Here is a 16,147-nt window from a genome sequence, read left to right as displayed (position 1 = left end):
GCCTATAGCTTAGTTTTCTTAAGAATGCTTTAGCTACTTGGAGACTTTCAGTTCCATCAAATCTTAGGATCATTTGTTCTATTTCTGTGAAAAGTGCCATTGGAATTATAAGAGGGATTACATTGCATAGTACAGAAATTTTAATATTAATTCTTCTAGTCTAAGAACATGGAATATCATTCCATTTATTTGTGTCTTTTTCATTTACTTTTATCAGTGTCTTACAGTTTTCAATATGCAGGTCTTTCACTTCCTTGGTTAAATTTATTCCTAGGTATTTTATTCTTTCCAATACCACTGAAAATGGGATAGTTTTCTTAATTATTTCTGATAGTTTGCTACAAGTGTATAGAAATGCAAGTGATTTTTGTATATTGATTTTGTGTCCTGCAACTTTACTGAATTCATTTATTAGTTCTACAAGGTTTTTTGGTGAAATCTTTAGGGTTTTCAATAGATATGCTCCTGTCGTATGCAAATAGTGATAGTTTTACTTCTTCCTTTCCAATCGAATGTCCTTTATTTCTTTTTCTTTCCTAATTGCTTTGGCTGAGACTTCCAACATTATATTGAACAAAAAAGGTGAGTGTCGGTCCTTGTCCCTGATCTTAAAGGAAAAGTTTTCAGCTTTTCACCATTTAGTATGATGTTGGCTGTGGGCTTGTCATATATGACCTTTATTATGTTGAGGTACATTTCCTGTCTACCCAGTTTGTTGAGAGTTTCATCATAAATGGATGTTGACTTTTTCAAAGGTTCTTCCTGCATCTATTGAGATGATCATATGATTTCTGTCCTTATTTTTGATAGTGTGGTGTATTACATTGATTCATGAATGTTTAATAATCCTTGCATACCTGGAATAAATCCAGGTCATGGTGTATGATCCTTTTAATGTATTGGTGAATTTGCTTTGCTAATACTTTGTTGAAGATTTTTACACCTATGTTCATCAGGGATCTTGACCTGTAATGTTCTTTTCTTGTGGTGTCCTTATCTGGTTTTAGTCTCCCACTACTGCTGGCCTCATAAAATGAGTTTGGAAGAATTTGAGAAGGATTGGTATTAATTTTTCCTGAAATATTTGGTGGAATTCACCACTGGAGCCATCTGGCCCTGGAATTTTGTTTGTTGGGAGGTTTTTAATTACTGATTCCATTACCTTACAAGTAATTAGTCTGTTTAGATTTTTGTGTTTCTTCACGATTCAGTATTAGTAGATTGTATGTTTCTAGGTATTCATCCATTTCTTCTAGGTTGTCCAATTTTTTTGTGTGTATAATTATTCACAGTAGTCTCTTTTTTATTTTTTTTAAATATTTTTTTTTATTTTTTTTTAACGTTTATTTATTTTTGAGACAGAGAGAGACAAAGCATGAACGGGGGAGGGTCAGGGAGAGGGAGACACAGAATCTGAAACCGGCTCCAGGCTCTGAGCTGTCAGCACAGAACCCGACACGGGGCTCAAACTCATGGACTGCAAGATCATGACCTGAGCCGAAGTCGGCTGCTTAACCGACTGAGCCACACAGGCGACCCCACAATAGTCTCTTATAATCCGTGGTATCAGATGTAATGCCCCCTTTTATATTCTGGTTTTGAGTCTTCATTCTTTTTTTTTTTCTTTTGTGCGTGTGTGTATGTGTTGCTAAAGTTTATATTTTTTAAAAACCCAGCTCTTAGTTTAACTGATTTTTTCTATTGTTTTTAGTCTCTATTTCATTTATTTTCACTCTAATTTTTGTTATTTCCTTCCTTCTACTAACTTCCAGTTTCATATGGTATACTGCATTTCCATTTTCTTTGTCTCAAGATATGTATATCTTTCAACATACATTTTAAATTTCACTTTTTATTTCTTCTTTGATCTATTGGTTGTTTAGTAACATGTTGTTTAATCTCCATATATTTGTGAATTTTCCAGTATTTTTTTCATATAATTGGATTCTAGTTTCATATTATTGTGGTCAGAAAAGATGCTGATATAATTTTAGTCTTTCTAATTTATTAAGACTTGTTTTGTGGCCTAACGTGATCTATTCTGGCAAATGTTCCACATGCACTTGAGGAGAACACATATTCCGTTGCTTTTGGATAGAATATTTTATATATGTCTGTGAAGTCCATCTGTTCTAACATGTTGTTTAAGGCCAATGTTTCCTAATTGATTTTCTGTCTGGATGATGTATCCAGTAATTAAAGTGTGGTATTAAAGTCCCACAGTATTACTATATTACTGTCTATTTCTCCCATTAGGTCTGCTAATATTTGCTTTATATATTTAAGTTCTCCTATGTTGGGTACATAAAGATTTACAAATGGTGTATCTTCTGGTCGAACTAACACCTTTATCATTATATAATTGACCTTTTTGACTCTTATTATAATCTTTGTCTTAAAGTCTATTTTGGCTGATATAAGTATTGCTGCCCCAGCTTTCTTTTGGCTTCTATTTGCATAAAATATCTTTTTCCATTCCTTTACTTTGAGCCTATGTGTGTCCTTTCTCTGAAGTTAGTCTCTTGTAGGCATCATGTAGATGGGTCTTTTTTTTTTTTTTTAATCTATTCATCCATTTACATTTGAAGTAATTATGGGTAGTTATGTACTTACTGCCATTTCAGTTATATTCTGGCTGTTTTGTAATTCCTGTTTCTGTCTTCTCTTGCTCTCTTCCTTTGTGATGATTTTCTGTAGTATTTAGCTTAGATTTCTTTCTCTTTTGTTTATCTACTGTAGGTTTTCACTTTGTAGTTACCAGGTAATCTTACAGAAAACAGCTTGTATTTATAATAGTCTATTTTAAGTTGATAACAACTTAAGTTTGAACACATTCTAAAGCTCTACAGTTTTACTTCTCTATCCCCACATGGTTTTTTGTTTTTTGTTTTTTTGAGACAGAGTGTGAGTGGGGGAAGGGCAGAGAGAGAGGGAGACACAAGATCTGAAACAGGCTCCGGGCTCTGAGCTGTCAGCACAGAGCCCCATGTGGGGCTCAAACCCACGAACCATGAGATCATGACCTGAGCCAAAGTTGGATGCTTAACCGACTGATCACCCAGGCACCCTCTTTTTAAATACTAATAAATAGAATCCTTGGGGTGCCTGGGTGGCTCAGTTGGTTAAGCGCCGACTTTGGCTCAGGTAATGATCTCAGGGTTTGTGGGTTCAAGCCCTGCGTCAGGCTCTGTGCTGACAGCTCAGAGCCTGAAGCCTGCTTCAGATCCTGTGTCTCCTCTCTCTGTCCCTCCCCCACTTGCTCGCGCCCTCTGTCTCTCGCAAAAATAAACATTAAAAAATTTTAAAATGAATAAATACTAATAAATAGAATCCAATAATATAGATACAATACATAATATAGCATAACTCAGTGGAACTTACCCGATTAAAACAAGTTGGATTAACATTTGAATATCAATTAATATAATTAAACACATTAATAGGTTAAAATGCAAAATGATAAGATCACTTGAATACTTAGACAAAATTCAACACAAAGTCATCATGAAAGTTCTTATCAAACCAAGAGTAAGATGGGAATGTACTTTCTCAAATAAAGGGCATCAAAAATCTATAACATCATATTCAATAGTGAAATATTGATGGCTTTCTCCTTTAAATCAGAAGCAATGGGAGTGAATGATATGTTCATAATCTTTATGATGATGGTTTCACAAATATACATCAAAATTTGTCAAATTGTATCTTGGGCCTTTGAGGGAAACTTTTCATACAGTATCTCAAAGGAAAGACACTACTCTGACTGGTTTGGGTTCCTTGCAATGCAATCCCCTATTGATCCCAACACTCTCACTTACTTGGACACCATCCTGCTTCTCTACCCAGCCAGGGTTCCTTCCTTGTTCCAAATGGGAAATCATTGCTGGCTTAGAAATAGCAAGTCATGTTCAAAGAAACAGAGTATTAAAAATGAATATAGTGTCAACTATACTGTAATTAGAATGAATGAATGAATGAATGAATGAATGAATAAAAACTTTTTTTGATTTAGAGTTGGTTTCATTTTTTTTAAGGTTTATATATTTATTTTGAGAGACAGAGCATGCACACAAGCAAGGGAGGGGCAGACGAGAGGGAAAGAGAGAATCCCAAGCAGGCTCCACACCATCAGCACAGAGCCCGATGTAGGGCTCAATCTCACAAACTGCCAGATTGTGACCTGAGCTGAAATCAAGAATTAGATGCTTAACAGACTGAACCACCCGGGCACCCCAAGAGTTGGTTTAACCTAAGCAAATTCAGATCAAATTGTTCATCAGAAAAATGATGGAAACAGCAAATCACCATTTGGCAAATACCAGAGTAATAACTGCTGCATGCAGCAATCATCGTTGGAAACTAAAATAAGAGGGAAGTTATCATGAGAAAAAAGACAGATGTAGAGTCTTCTCAACAAGCTACTCATAGAATGCAATGCTAAACGAGTGGCTTTATAGTGCAGAAGTCTGGAGGACACTCCTATAACCAACTGATTAAAAGTAGCATTGGTTTGGCCTGTTAGTTCAGTTGGTTGGAGCCTGGTGCTAAAAGTATCATTGCTAGTAATCAGATACATGAACAACCTGGTATCATACACTGAAAAGGCCATAACATCACTTCTGTGGTATTCACACTAAAAATATATAATCTTAATCTAATCAAAATATTAATCATAAAATGTCAGACAAACCCAAATCCAGGAATAATCTATGTAATAACTGACCAGCACAGTTCAAAAGTGTTAAGATCATGAAAGAGAAAGGACTTATCTAAGAATGAAGAAGACTACAGAGACATGACAGCTTAAGTGAATTGTAGGATCCTGGATCAGTACAAGTACACTACCATGATAACTGGTGACATTTGAATAAAGTATACAGGCAATTTTTTTTAATTTTTTTTAATGTTTATTTTTGGGAGAGAGAGAGAGAGAGAGAGAGACAGAGCATGAGCAGGGGAGGAGCAGAGAGAGGGAGACAGAGTCCTAAGCAAGCTCCAGGCTCGGAGCCGTCAGCACAGAGACTGACTCGGGGCTCAAACCCATGAACTGTGAGATCATGACCTGAGCCCAAGTCGGATGCTTAACCGACTGAGCCATCCAAGTGCCCCAAGGTATACAGGTAACTTAACAATATTGTATCAAAGTGCACTTTCTGGTTTAGATCATTGTACTGTGCTTATGTGAGTTGTTATCATTAGGGGAAACTGGCTGAAGCGCATGTAGAGTCTTTGCTTATGGCTTAGTTCTAACTCTAGAATAACTTAAAAATAAAGTTTAAAACCTGGGCCTCAGAAAAGCTAGAAGCTTTTTTCATCTAGAAGATGAAAAAATAATGAGAGGGTTGGAATGTCGTCATATTAGGCTGATTTAAGAATCACCAGAACAGGGGCGCCTGGGTGGCTCAGTCGGTTAAGCATCCGACTTCGGCTCAGGTCACGATCTCGTGTTCCCCGTGAGTTGGAGCCCCGCGTCGGGCTCTGTGCTGACCGCTCAGAGCCTGGAGCCTGTTTCAGATTCTGTGTCTCCCTCTCTCTCTGACCCTCCCCCGTTCATGCTCTGTCTCTCTCTGTCTCAAAAATAAATAAACGTTAAAAAATTTTTTAAAAAAAGAGTCACCAGAACAAAGAAGAAAACACCATGGGAGGAAGGTCTTATTTAAATTTAAATATACATGGGGCACCTGGGTGGCTCAGTCCATTAAATTTAAATACATATGGATTCTATTGCTAGTTATTTTGGTAAGAAAAACAAGAGGTTTCACGACATAACTAATGGTTCTTCCTGTGAAATTTCTTTAATATTAAGTGCAAAATGCCTAGAATGTAGCTTTCAAACACAAAAATACCATGGTATGTGTTTCCCTAAAATTTCTATAATTAAAGTAGGAAAGTCAATTACATACATAAAGAGCCAGAGGAAGGTGTGAAAGTCAGTGATAAAAGATATGAAGGTGACTGAGAGAGATGTTATTCCACACAACAAAGCTGAAACCAATTTTCTAAAATAGGGAACATAAATTTAGATATTTAATACAGCCTTAGAATTTCAATGGAGAGAGTACTGTATTTTCTGAATTATAGGGGAACAAATGAACTTACCCAGTGATGATACAAAGTTGCTATAGTCTCCAGCATCACATCTCTGTATAAGTCTCTCTGAGCAGAGCTCAGACATTCCCACTCTTCTTGAGAGGTCTACAGCTACATCCTTGAATGTCATCAAACCCTGAAAGGAAAAATCCATGTAACATCTCTAATAGTAAAACAAAAACAAAAACAAAAAACCCTGTATTTCAGATCAACAATAAGAATATAAAAAAGCATTTTCCTGGAGGGATTCTATAGTAAACAATAGGTTGGAATGGGATCCTTAAAATACACGAAGGGGAAGTAAGGAAATTAATACATCTATGTTGAATATCACTGTGCTTTGGTGTGGATATAGCCTCCTGCTACTGTGGGAAACTTCTGAGTCAGACGTGTAGTGAAGCAAACAAAGTAAAGCAAGACCGTTAAGATCCATTAGTTCTATAAATGCTAAACACCACATTCTTCTGTAAAGGGTTAACTCAGCAGGTTAGGACAGCTCAAACCATACGCATTCCAAGAAAGGACTAGCCTTTGACTAGTTCCTGGAAGGTAATTTTTTTTTTCCTGGAAGGTAATTTCTGAGCCCTTATATAATAGCCTGCCTGATAAAGTATTTTCATATGCCGAAGAACTTGGGCCATAACAATTTGGTCTCTATGGGTCTCCAGGCTGAATAGCTAAGGTCCGATGGCTGCTGGGAGCCCTGAGAGCCAATAAATGGGTCCTGATAGGAATAGACACATAACATTGGACTAGACTTTGCATGGTAGATGTAAATGCTCAAAAAGAACTTGAATAGAAGACTGTATCAGTTGAGACCACTGTGTTATATTTCTTCAGACCAGGAAACACACCTTACACCCCCAGTGTCCAATAATGTACTAAAAGGTACCATATCAGATGGACATATTATGTTGCATATCATCCTCAGAGTAGTAGTGGTTTGATAAAGAACTGGCAACAGGAGAGTAATATACTTGTTAAGACATGGTCTCCATGCCCTCTGCCCACTTAACAGATGAGGTCAGAGAGACACTAGCATCTTCTACTCATCTTTATGTCAAAAATAAAGTCAAGGTTGAAGCTACAAAAACCAGGGCTGCAAACTCCTCAGAGGTCCCAGACATCAATCTGGGGCAGTCCTGTCTTGGGAGGGTTTCTAGGAAGTATAATTTCTTCTATAGAGCTCCCAGAAGGATCCACTCTTCCTCAGGTGTCTCTCCTTGATATGGGGTCTCCTTCAGCTCTAAAATTCTAACTCAAGAACAAAGCTGTGGCTCAGGGCTAATGAATTTTGGCTGTTAATCTCACCCTGTGGAACGATGACTGTGAGAGCATCCCCTGTTCACACCATCACCCCCTTCTGTATCAATCTATCCCCTAACCCTGACTTCACCCCACAAACTCACACTTCATCCCATGCCCTCCATTCCTACAGAGCCAATAATCACAGTGTGAACTATCTGCAGAGAGCTTCCCACATCACACTCAGAGGTTTCTCTGTGGACCTGCCCACCTCATAACCGATACAAATGAAGAGGTTCTTGACCTGCTAATTCCAGGTCCAATGGCCTCTAAGAACATAAACTCAAACTGAGAGAAGTCTCAGAAACATCAAACAGTTTCAGCAGGCATGGGTTGGGTACATGTGTGGGTTCTGGAGAGAGATGTCGCTCTTGGCGTGAGTCTCCCAACACAAAAAAGACCTAGGAATTTAACACTTGGGTCCCTGAAGCTTTGGAGAATTCTGGCCCTCACTCAGAATGCACATGCACTTTCTATGGCAGCTGCTTCCTGGCTGAGCTTTATTCTGGTGGGTGTTTGGCCCTAGCCTTGGCATATGCCCTTAGGTCGCATTATTCTGAGTGATCATGTACTTGCAGGCATGTTTATATTTTTGCTATACTGATCTGTGTGATGCTTTTTCTTGTTTTGTCAAATTGGGGATGAGATGATTAGGATTTGAGACTGCCCACATGTTAGAAGCTTCAAAGAGTAGTTTGTAAGTTTGATTTTTGAGACTTAAACACTATCCTTGGATCCAGCAGATCTAAGATTCCATCCTTTGGAATCCTTCCATGCTTTGATGGGCCAAATTTTTATTTATGTATTGATTAGAAAGAAAATGAAATGGTGACATAATCCTTTATTAATTAGCTTTTTTCTTCTTGGAATTTTTAATTATTTTTTTTAAAGTTTATTTATTTTTGAGAGAGAGAGATAGGGCATGAGCGGGAGAGGGGCACAGAATCTGACGCAGGCTCCAGGCTCTGAACTGTCAGCACAGAGCCTAACGCGGGGCTTGAACACATGAACCGTGAGATCATGACCTGAGCAAAAGTTGGACACTTAACCGACTGAGCTAACCAGGCGCCCCTTGATTATCTTTTTAATGTCTGCAGGATTCAGAGTGACCCTAGTTTTGTCTCTTACTCTTTCTGTCTCTCTGTCCATCTGATGGAAATGGAAAAGTAATGTGGCATGTTTTATACAAGGAAAAATAAATGTAGCATTAGACACAAAAATGAATAATAAATAACCTAGAACTACATGCAACAGCATACAATGGGTGAATCACACAATGTTGAACAAGAGAATTCAGACACAAGAGTATATACTGTGTAATTCCATTAATATAAAATAAAAAGATTGCCAAGCCAATTTTTGCTGTTAGAAATCTGGATACTTTATGATGCCGAAAATGTCCTGTGTCTTGATCTGGATAGTAAAATAAATGGATGTGTTCAGTTTCAAAAAATCCATCCGGCAGTACTTAGGCTGTATGTGCCTTTTAGGTATGTATATTACACGTCAAAGAAATTACTATTACCAAATCAGGAGGGTTTCTGCTGTTTTGCTCCAAAATGTAAAGAGCTTATAAATGATCACCACTACCCTCACAGCACCAAAATGTTAAGCAAACTGAACACCAACTGTGTGTGGACCAGCTTGAGCGTTAAAAACTTCTACAGGCCCCCACTGTCTTGAGTTTGACCTCTGAGAACACCACCACTTTCTCAGAGAGAAAATCGGAGGAAATTCCCCACAAGCTTCTAGCAGAGGGGAAAGTAACCATTTTGAAATATTTCTAGATATTCTGTTGTCCACCTGCCCGCAGGTGATGAGAGAAACAAAGACAAAAGTAGCATGAATTAACCTCCTTACAGCTTACCCACTGACAGACACCTGAAACATGCAGAGCAGAGAGTGACCTTCCTCAAGCACCTCACGGATGCCTTATTTCCTTCATGTTTTTGTTTCATTAAAGACTAAAAGAAACCTTATCTTAGCAGCAGCTAGTCCCTCAAGGTCCTGAAAGCCTTGCTTCCAAATGCCTTAGAACCTTACTTTATCTCATTCCCCCCAACACCTCCCACAAACCTAAAAATATATAATCAGTCACTCCTCACAACCCCAGGGCAGCTCTTTCTGTCCCCGTCCTGTCCCCGTGCTTTAATAAAATCACCTTTTGAACCAAAGACATCTTAAGGATGCTTTCTTAGCCCTTTGCTCAAGAACCCCATCAAAGGGAAACTACCAGAGACTAACCAATGTAAAAGAAGGGAAATAAATACCCAGCCCCCTCTAGCCATCATGTGTCACCTAACGGGTTGGGGGAGGAGTGGTCCTGAGAAGAACTTGTGCAGGTCGCAGCTCAGGGTCGCAGGCAAATTGAGAGAGGAAGACCCAACCATACTAGTCTAAAATGCTTCCCCAACCCCTACATTGACACGACTCATGTGTAAAAACAGGATTAAAGCTGAACAAAGAAAAACCGATGATTATCTCAATTGATCAGAAAATTATTAACAAAATTCAACGCCCTTTCATCATAAAAACATTCAACAACAAAACCCTTCCTAATTACTTTGTGGATATCGACAAACTAATATTAAGGTTTATATGGAGAGGCAAAAGACGGAGAATACCCAATACAAAACGGAATGAGAACTAAGTGGAAGGTCTGACAAAGAACCGTCCAGTCAAATCTTAATATATATATATATATATATATATATATATATATATATATATATTACATTTCTCTTTGGTTATGCTTAGAAAAACTATTCCTACACCGATATTACAAACATACAAAATTTTCACCAGATCACTTTGACATTTAATTAAGTCCACATTGAATATAAAAGTATTAATACTACTTCACTCCTACTCACTATTATTAAATGTAGCTAACACGATGTAGTGAGAAAGCCAGCCCATTTCTGGCAATATCAAAAGTTACTTTCCTGTATGTTATCACCAGGTTGCAGCTACCTTAGGGAACACTACACCAGATCCCCGCCTTGGCCCTGGGGGCCGCAACCAATGACCCAACCTTGAGGCTCTGCACCCACAGGCCTGAGGCTTCGGACAGCTGCCAGTTCCGGATCGCCCTTCTCTGCCTTCTAGCCTAATCTGGACCACCAAGACTCGCACCCTGCGCCCTCGTCTGTTTCCAGGCGAGCCCTACCCGCCCTCGCGTGACGCGTCGCCCGGCCTGGGAGGTTCCCGAGGCCGACTAAAGTTCTAGCTAGGCTGCTGGGACTTGGGCTACTTCTCCCATGAGCCATCACGGCCACGGACAAGCAGGCCCGAACTACATTTCCCAGAGGGCAGCGGTCAAGCGGATCTTCGGCTTCTCTTCCATTTTCGCGCCATTCTGGAGCTGTGCAAGGTGAGTTGAACTCCCCTCGGGATGTAAGAGGCACGGAGTGCCGAGAGGCTGGGCTCTGGACAACCAAGTTCATGAGGGGTGTGGGAGGAAGTCTTTGAAGTATGGAAGCCAGTAGTAGGGGCGACTAGTTGTTACCTTGATCTCAGGCCTGAGGTTCAAGCACCACAGGGGAAGGTGGTGTGTACCGGTGGGGCCAGATTGGGGGTATGGGGGGGCGGGGGGGGGCATGGGGGGCGTGTGTGTGTGTGTGTGTGTGTGTGTGTGTGTGTTAGAAGAGCAGAGATGAGAAGCACAACTTTACTCTAAAAAAGAGATAGAATTGTTTCTTTTGTAATAGTGAATTAGAGAACATGAAATGTTCTTCAGTAAAATAGCTAACATATTAATATAGTATTACAGCATATTATTAAGTTTTTATAGAGATTATCTTTCTCCAAGATATTCATATTTAGTAGGTGATTTTCATACTCTGGATTTTACAATGAGAAACCAAGGCAATCAAATCTCATAGACTCTAAGAACATTTTCACATTTAGAAAATCTGAATAGATTCTGTCTTAAATTCAACAGGATACCTACCTTGGATACATAATTCCTACATTATGTATACTTCTTTTAAGCCTGGACTGATATCATGATGAATAATGGTATGTATACCATCATATAAAGAACCAAATTAACCTGTTACCTACTGTTAGGTTTTTGTGTAGATATTTAATTAATATAAATTCCTAGGAATAGAATTTGGGACAAAAAAATCAGACTCTTGAAGTGCCTAGGTGGCTCAGTCGGTTAAGCCTCTGACTCTTGATCTCAGCTCAGGTCTTGATCTCAGTGTGGTAAGTACTGGTCTCACACTGGGCTCCATGCTGGGCTTGAAGTGTGCTTAAAAAAAAAAAATCAGATTCTTACTAAATGCTTTTAAGATATGCCTAACCATACCATCTTAGTATTTGGGTTGATAAAAAGACTCGAATGACATGGTTGATATTTTTCTGTTCCTTTTAGTAAGTAAGGCGAACACTGAATGGAAATAAATGCATCTAAGTCCACTAGGGAGGTTCAGATACTGTGCCTTGGGAATTCATAAGGCAGTGATGTTACTCAGAGTAGCCGCCACCATCTGCTTACTATCAAATTATGCTGACCTAAAAAAAAGCACTGTGATGGTAGGAATTTCTGTTATAAATTTTTATCTTTTTAAATAGATATAATTCTTTAAGATACACCTTATTTTCATTTATTTGTTTGTTTACCCATCCACCCACTCAGCATGGAGCCCAACACAGGGCTTGGACTCACAACCCTGAGAGCAAGACCTGAGTGGAGATCAAGTGTATTCAGTAGTCTTTAATGTAGTCACAGGGTTGTATAACCAGTACCACTGTTAATGTGCCACTATTAATTATGTATAAATACTTCATTTGTTTTTTTATGTAGTAAAGTGTACATAACAAAGTTTGGGGCACCTGGGTGGCTCAGTCGGTTAAGCGTCTGACTTCGGCTTAGGTGGTGGTCTTGCAGTTTGCAGGTTTGAGCCCCGCATCTGGCTCTGCACTGGTTGTGCGGAGCCTGCTTGGGATTCTCTCTTTCCCTCCCTCTCTGTCCCTTCCCCATTTGTGTTCTCTCTCTCCCTCAAAATAAATAAATAAACTTAAAAAAAGTATACCTAACAAAATTTGACATTTTAACCATTTTTAATGCACAGTTCTGTCGCATTAAGTACATTTGTATTGTTCTTGCAGCCATCACCACCATTCATCCTCAGAACTTTTTCATCTTCCCCAACTGAAACTCTACCCATTAAACACTTCCCATCCCCCATCTCCCCCTAGTCCCTCATCCACTTTCTGTTTCTATTAATTTGACAATTCTAAGAATCTCATATAAGAGGAATCATACAACATGTGTCCTTTTCTTTTAAATATTTATTTTTGAGAGAGAGACAGAACGCGAATGGGGGAGGAGGAGAGAGAGGGAGACACAGAATCCAAAGCAGGCTCCAGGCTCCGAGCTGTCAGCACAGAACCCAATGCAGGGCTCAAACTCACAAACCGTGAGATCATGACCTGAGCTGAAGTCGGCCACTTAACTGACTGAGCCACCCAGGCACCCCAATATGTGTCCTTTTGTGACTAGCTTATTTCACTCCACATAATGTCTTCAAGTTTCATCCACATTGTAACTGGTATCAAAATAATCATTTTTATGGCTGCATAATATTCCCTTGCATGCATATACCACATTTTCTTTATCAGTTTATGAACATTTGGGTTTCTTCCACTTTTGGGCTGTTATAAATGCAAACATTTGTGTAAAAGGTTGTGTGTGTGTGTGTGTGTGTGTGTGTGTGTGTGTGTGTGTGTGAATGTATTTTTTATTCTTGGGTATACACCTAAGGGTGGAATTGCTGGATCACATGGTATCTCCTTCATTACGTGTTTTATTCTTATGATGTTACATTTGGCAGCTTTCTGGAGCATGTGACTAATGGAGTGGGAAATAGTTCTGTGAAGTAAACTTCCCAAAGGATATAGCAGTGAGACCAGCATCAATACAAGACTATTCTCAGAGACTGTCCATATTTTTAGGCAGTAATCCAACAATAAGCATACATAAAAATCTTATAGAACATCATATTACTGGTAACTGAAGAAAACAAGAACCATTTAGCAAAAGAATTCAAATTTACTGTACTCCTCCAAGACCAAGTAAACACTGTTTAAAAGAATGAACTTTGCACATTTTGGAAAACAGCTTCCACTTATAACAAATGTTCATAATGCATATATATTTTAAGACATGGCCATTGAACTGATAACTTCATATACTTAAGTTCTCATCAAAATCAAAATATATTGTATATATACACAGGGGAATATTATTCAGACATTAAAAAGAAAATCTTACCATTTGCAACAATATTGGTGGATGTTACCCTAAATGAAATAAGTCAGAGAAAGACAAGTAGCAATACTGTATGATCTCATTTATATGAGGAATCTAATCCCCCACCCCTCAACAAAACCTGAACTCCGATACAGAGAAAAGATTGTAGTTGCCAGAGGTGGGGGTTGGAGGGTGGGTAAAATATGTGAAGGTGGGAAAAAGGTACACACTTCCAGTTATAAATGAATCATGGGGATGTAATGTACAGTGTGGTGACTATAGTTAATACTGTATTATAATAATAATACTATATTGTATATTTGAAAATTGCCAAGAAAGCAGATCTTCTAAGTTCTCATCACAAGAAAAAAAATAACTGTATGGTGATGGATATTAACTAGACTTAACTGAGGTGATCATTTTGTAATATATAAACAAATTTTGAATCCTGCTATATGCCTGAAACTAATATAATGTCATATGTCAGTTATCTGTCAAAAAATATCTAAGTTTTAGGTTAAAGTCTAATGCAACAGTATAATATCTCAAAAAAGTGGTTACTGAGGCACAACCTTCTTGAGGTTACCTTAGGTATTTTCTGTCAGCTTTGTTTTCTAAGTATCTAGTTATTTGATCCCTGGTGAAATTTTGAGATTTTATGATTCAGATAACATAACAGTATTTTGGAACACAGACACATACACACGTATACACACATATATATACACACACATACACTTTGGCTAAGATTAACCATGTGAACTTCACCTTTCTTCTATTCATCAGTACTATGAAATGTGTACATCAAAAGAAATCTTCAAACATATATGTCATTGAAACAGCAAAGAAACCTGCCTCTTGTATGTAGGCAATTATTACTTTTCAAGAAAAAAAAAAGATCAAGAGAAAAAGACAAGCACTGTTAATGTATGGGTGTTTTGCTTTCTGGACTTTCTCTGTCTACTGAAATCTGATGATCTGTCAGTCTTTCAATATTGAAGTATGCATGTATCTTACAAATAATGTAGTGTAAATATGGTTTCATAATGTGATTTTTCTACTGACAGTATTTCTGGAATATTGTCCATATCTTCATTATTTTTCCCTTACTTCACATTTGGTATGTGATATATTTCAGCAGTTTTTCTGGATTGTTGTACCCTGCCTGACCCAATTTAATGTCTTTTCTAACCTGTATACTTTTTCAACCTGTTCACCCTCACCTGATCCCAAAGCCAGGAAGTAAGGTGTGGTTTGGATGATGTAGGTCCTTTTCAGTCCTGAAAGCCGTGAATGAAGGGGGAAACATGTGTTCAGGGCAGGACTGAGCAGCACAGTCTCAGGTGCAGAACAGCTTTCCCAAAATGGAGCACGGACCAGAAAGCTATCTGCTGAAATATCTGGATTTCCTGGGGATTAGGGGAAGAGTTTCAATTTATCTAAAATCCTTCTAATCTTTTGCAGTTGTGTGTGTTTGTGCTGAAGGAGATATTAAATAAAATGGAATGGAGAAGCAAAACATTTAAGTTGTTACATAGTAACACTAAAGCATGCTTGCTCTCACAATCTCTTTTTCCTTTCCCAGGTTTGGATTCTCTGTTTTTCTCCAGTAGGGAAACCCGTGGGAGAACGGATCAGTTTTTGCAGACATCAAGCTATGACATTTGTAAGTTGGTGTTTCCTTCTTGTTGAAATAATGTGATATAAATGTTTTCATTAGTTGTCCTAGAAGCTTCCTACCTAAAAGAACCCCAGTCAATTATGAACAATGGTTCCAGATAACCTCATGTTCTCCGTATGTGGCCCAGTCTCCTCCAACCAGTGTTTATGTATATACTGACCAGAGTATTCATTATCTCCTCTGTGCCTAACTTATTTTAAGAGCAGTGAAGGGAGAATGAAAAAGTAAAGTCCTGTAAAGAAATGATTTGAGCTTTGCAAGTCAGGATTGTAGTTGATGAATTAGAGATGAGGATCCCATATGGCCAAACTTCTGAAGATTCTGACATTCTCACAGACATGAGTTTTCTAGGTACATGTGACAAAGCCTGGTAATAAATGGTATCTGTCTTAGTGTAGATTGAGATTAATACTTTGTGAGGCTTTTAAAATTGAATAGACATGTGACTTAGTACTTGCAAATATATGAATCATGGGTTTTACTATTAGTTTTTATTTTATTTTGTGAGAGAGAATGAGGAGGGAAGGGGCAGAGAGAGAAGGAAAGAGAATCCCAATAGGTTCCACGCTGTCAGTGGATGATAAGCCTGATACTCAACTGACTGAGCCACCCAGGCACCTGTAGATCATGGGTTTTAGTAAGGAATTTCTAAATGATAAATATCATGACTACTGCTGACTAGATAGGCTGAAACTAACTGACTGATATAATTCTGGATCAATCTTAGTATCCTCTAACTCAGAAACCAGAAGAGTGTTAAGTGAGGGATTGTTGATGGCCATAAAAGAGAATAAAATCATAATTAGTAA

The 16,147-nt window shown here is 38.3% G+C and overlaps 1 protein-coding gene across 1 annotated transcript in view; it reads left to right on the top strand.

Moving 5' to 3' along the window:
* The window catches only part of LOC102900592 (zinc finger protein 27), a 73,282-nt gene that overhangs the window by 26,025 nt on the left and 31,110 nt on the right, over positions 1 to 16,147 (top strand). Inside the window, 1 exon segment of the mRNA XM_045047009.1 lies at positions 15,243 to 15,323. Coding sequence (XP_044902944.1) covers positions 15,243 to 15,323 — 81 coding nt within the window.

Source organism: Felis catus, chromosome E2 (assembly GCF_018350175.1).
Source record: "Felis catus isolate Fca126 chromosome E2, F.catus_Fca126_mat1.0, whole genome shotgun sequence".
NCBI lineage: Eukaryota > Metazoa > Chordata > Mammalia > Carnivora > Felidae > Felis > Felis catus.
The sequence above is the reverse complement of the archived record's forward strand: the minus strand, read 5'-3'. Positions and strand labels throughout refer to the sequence as shown.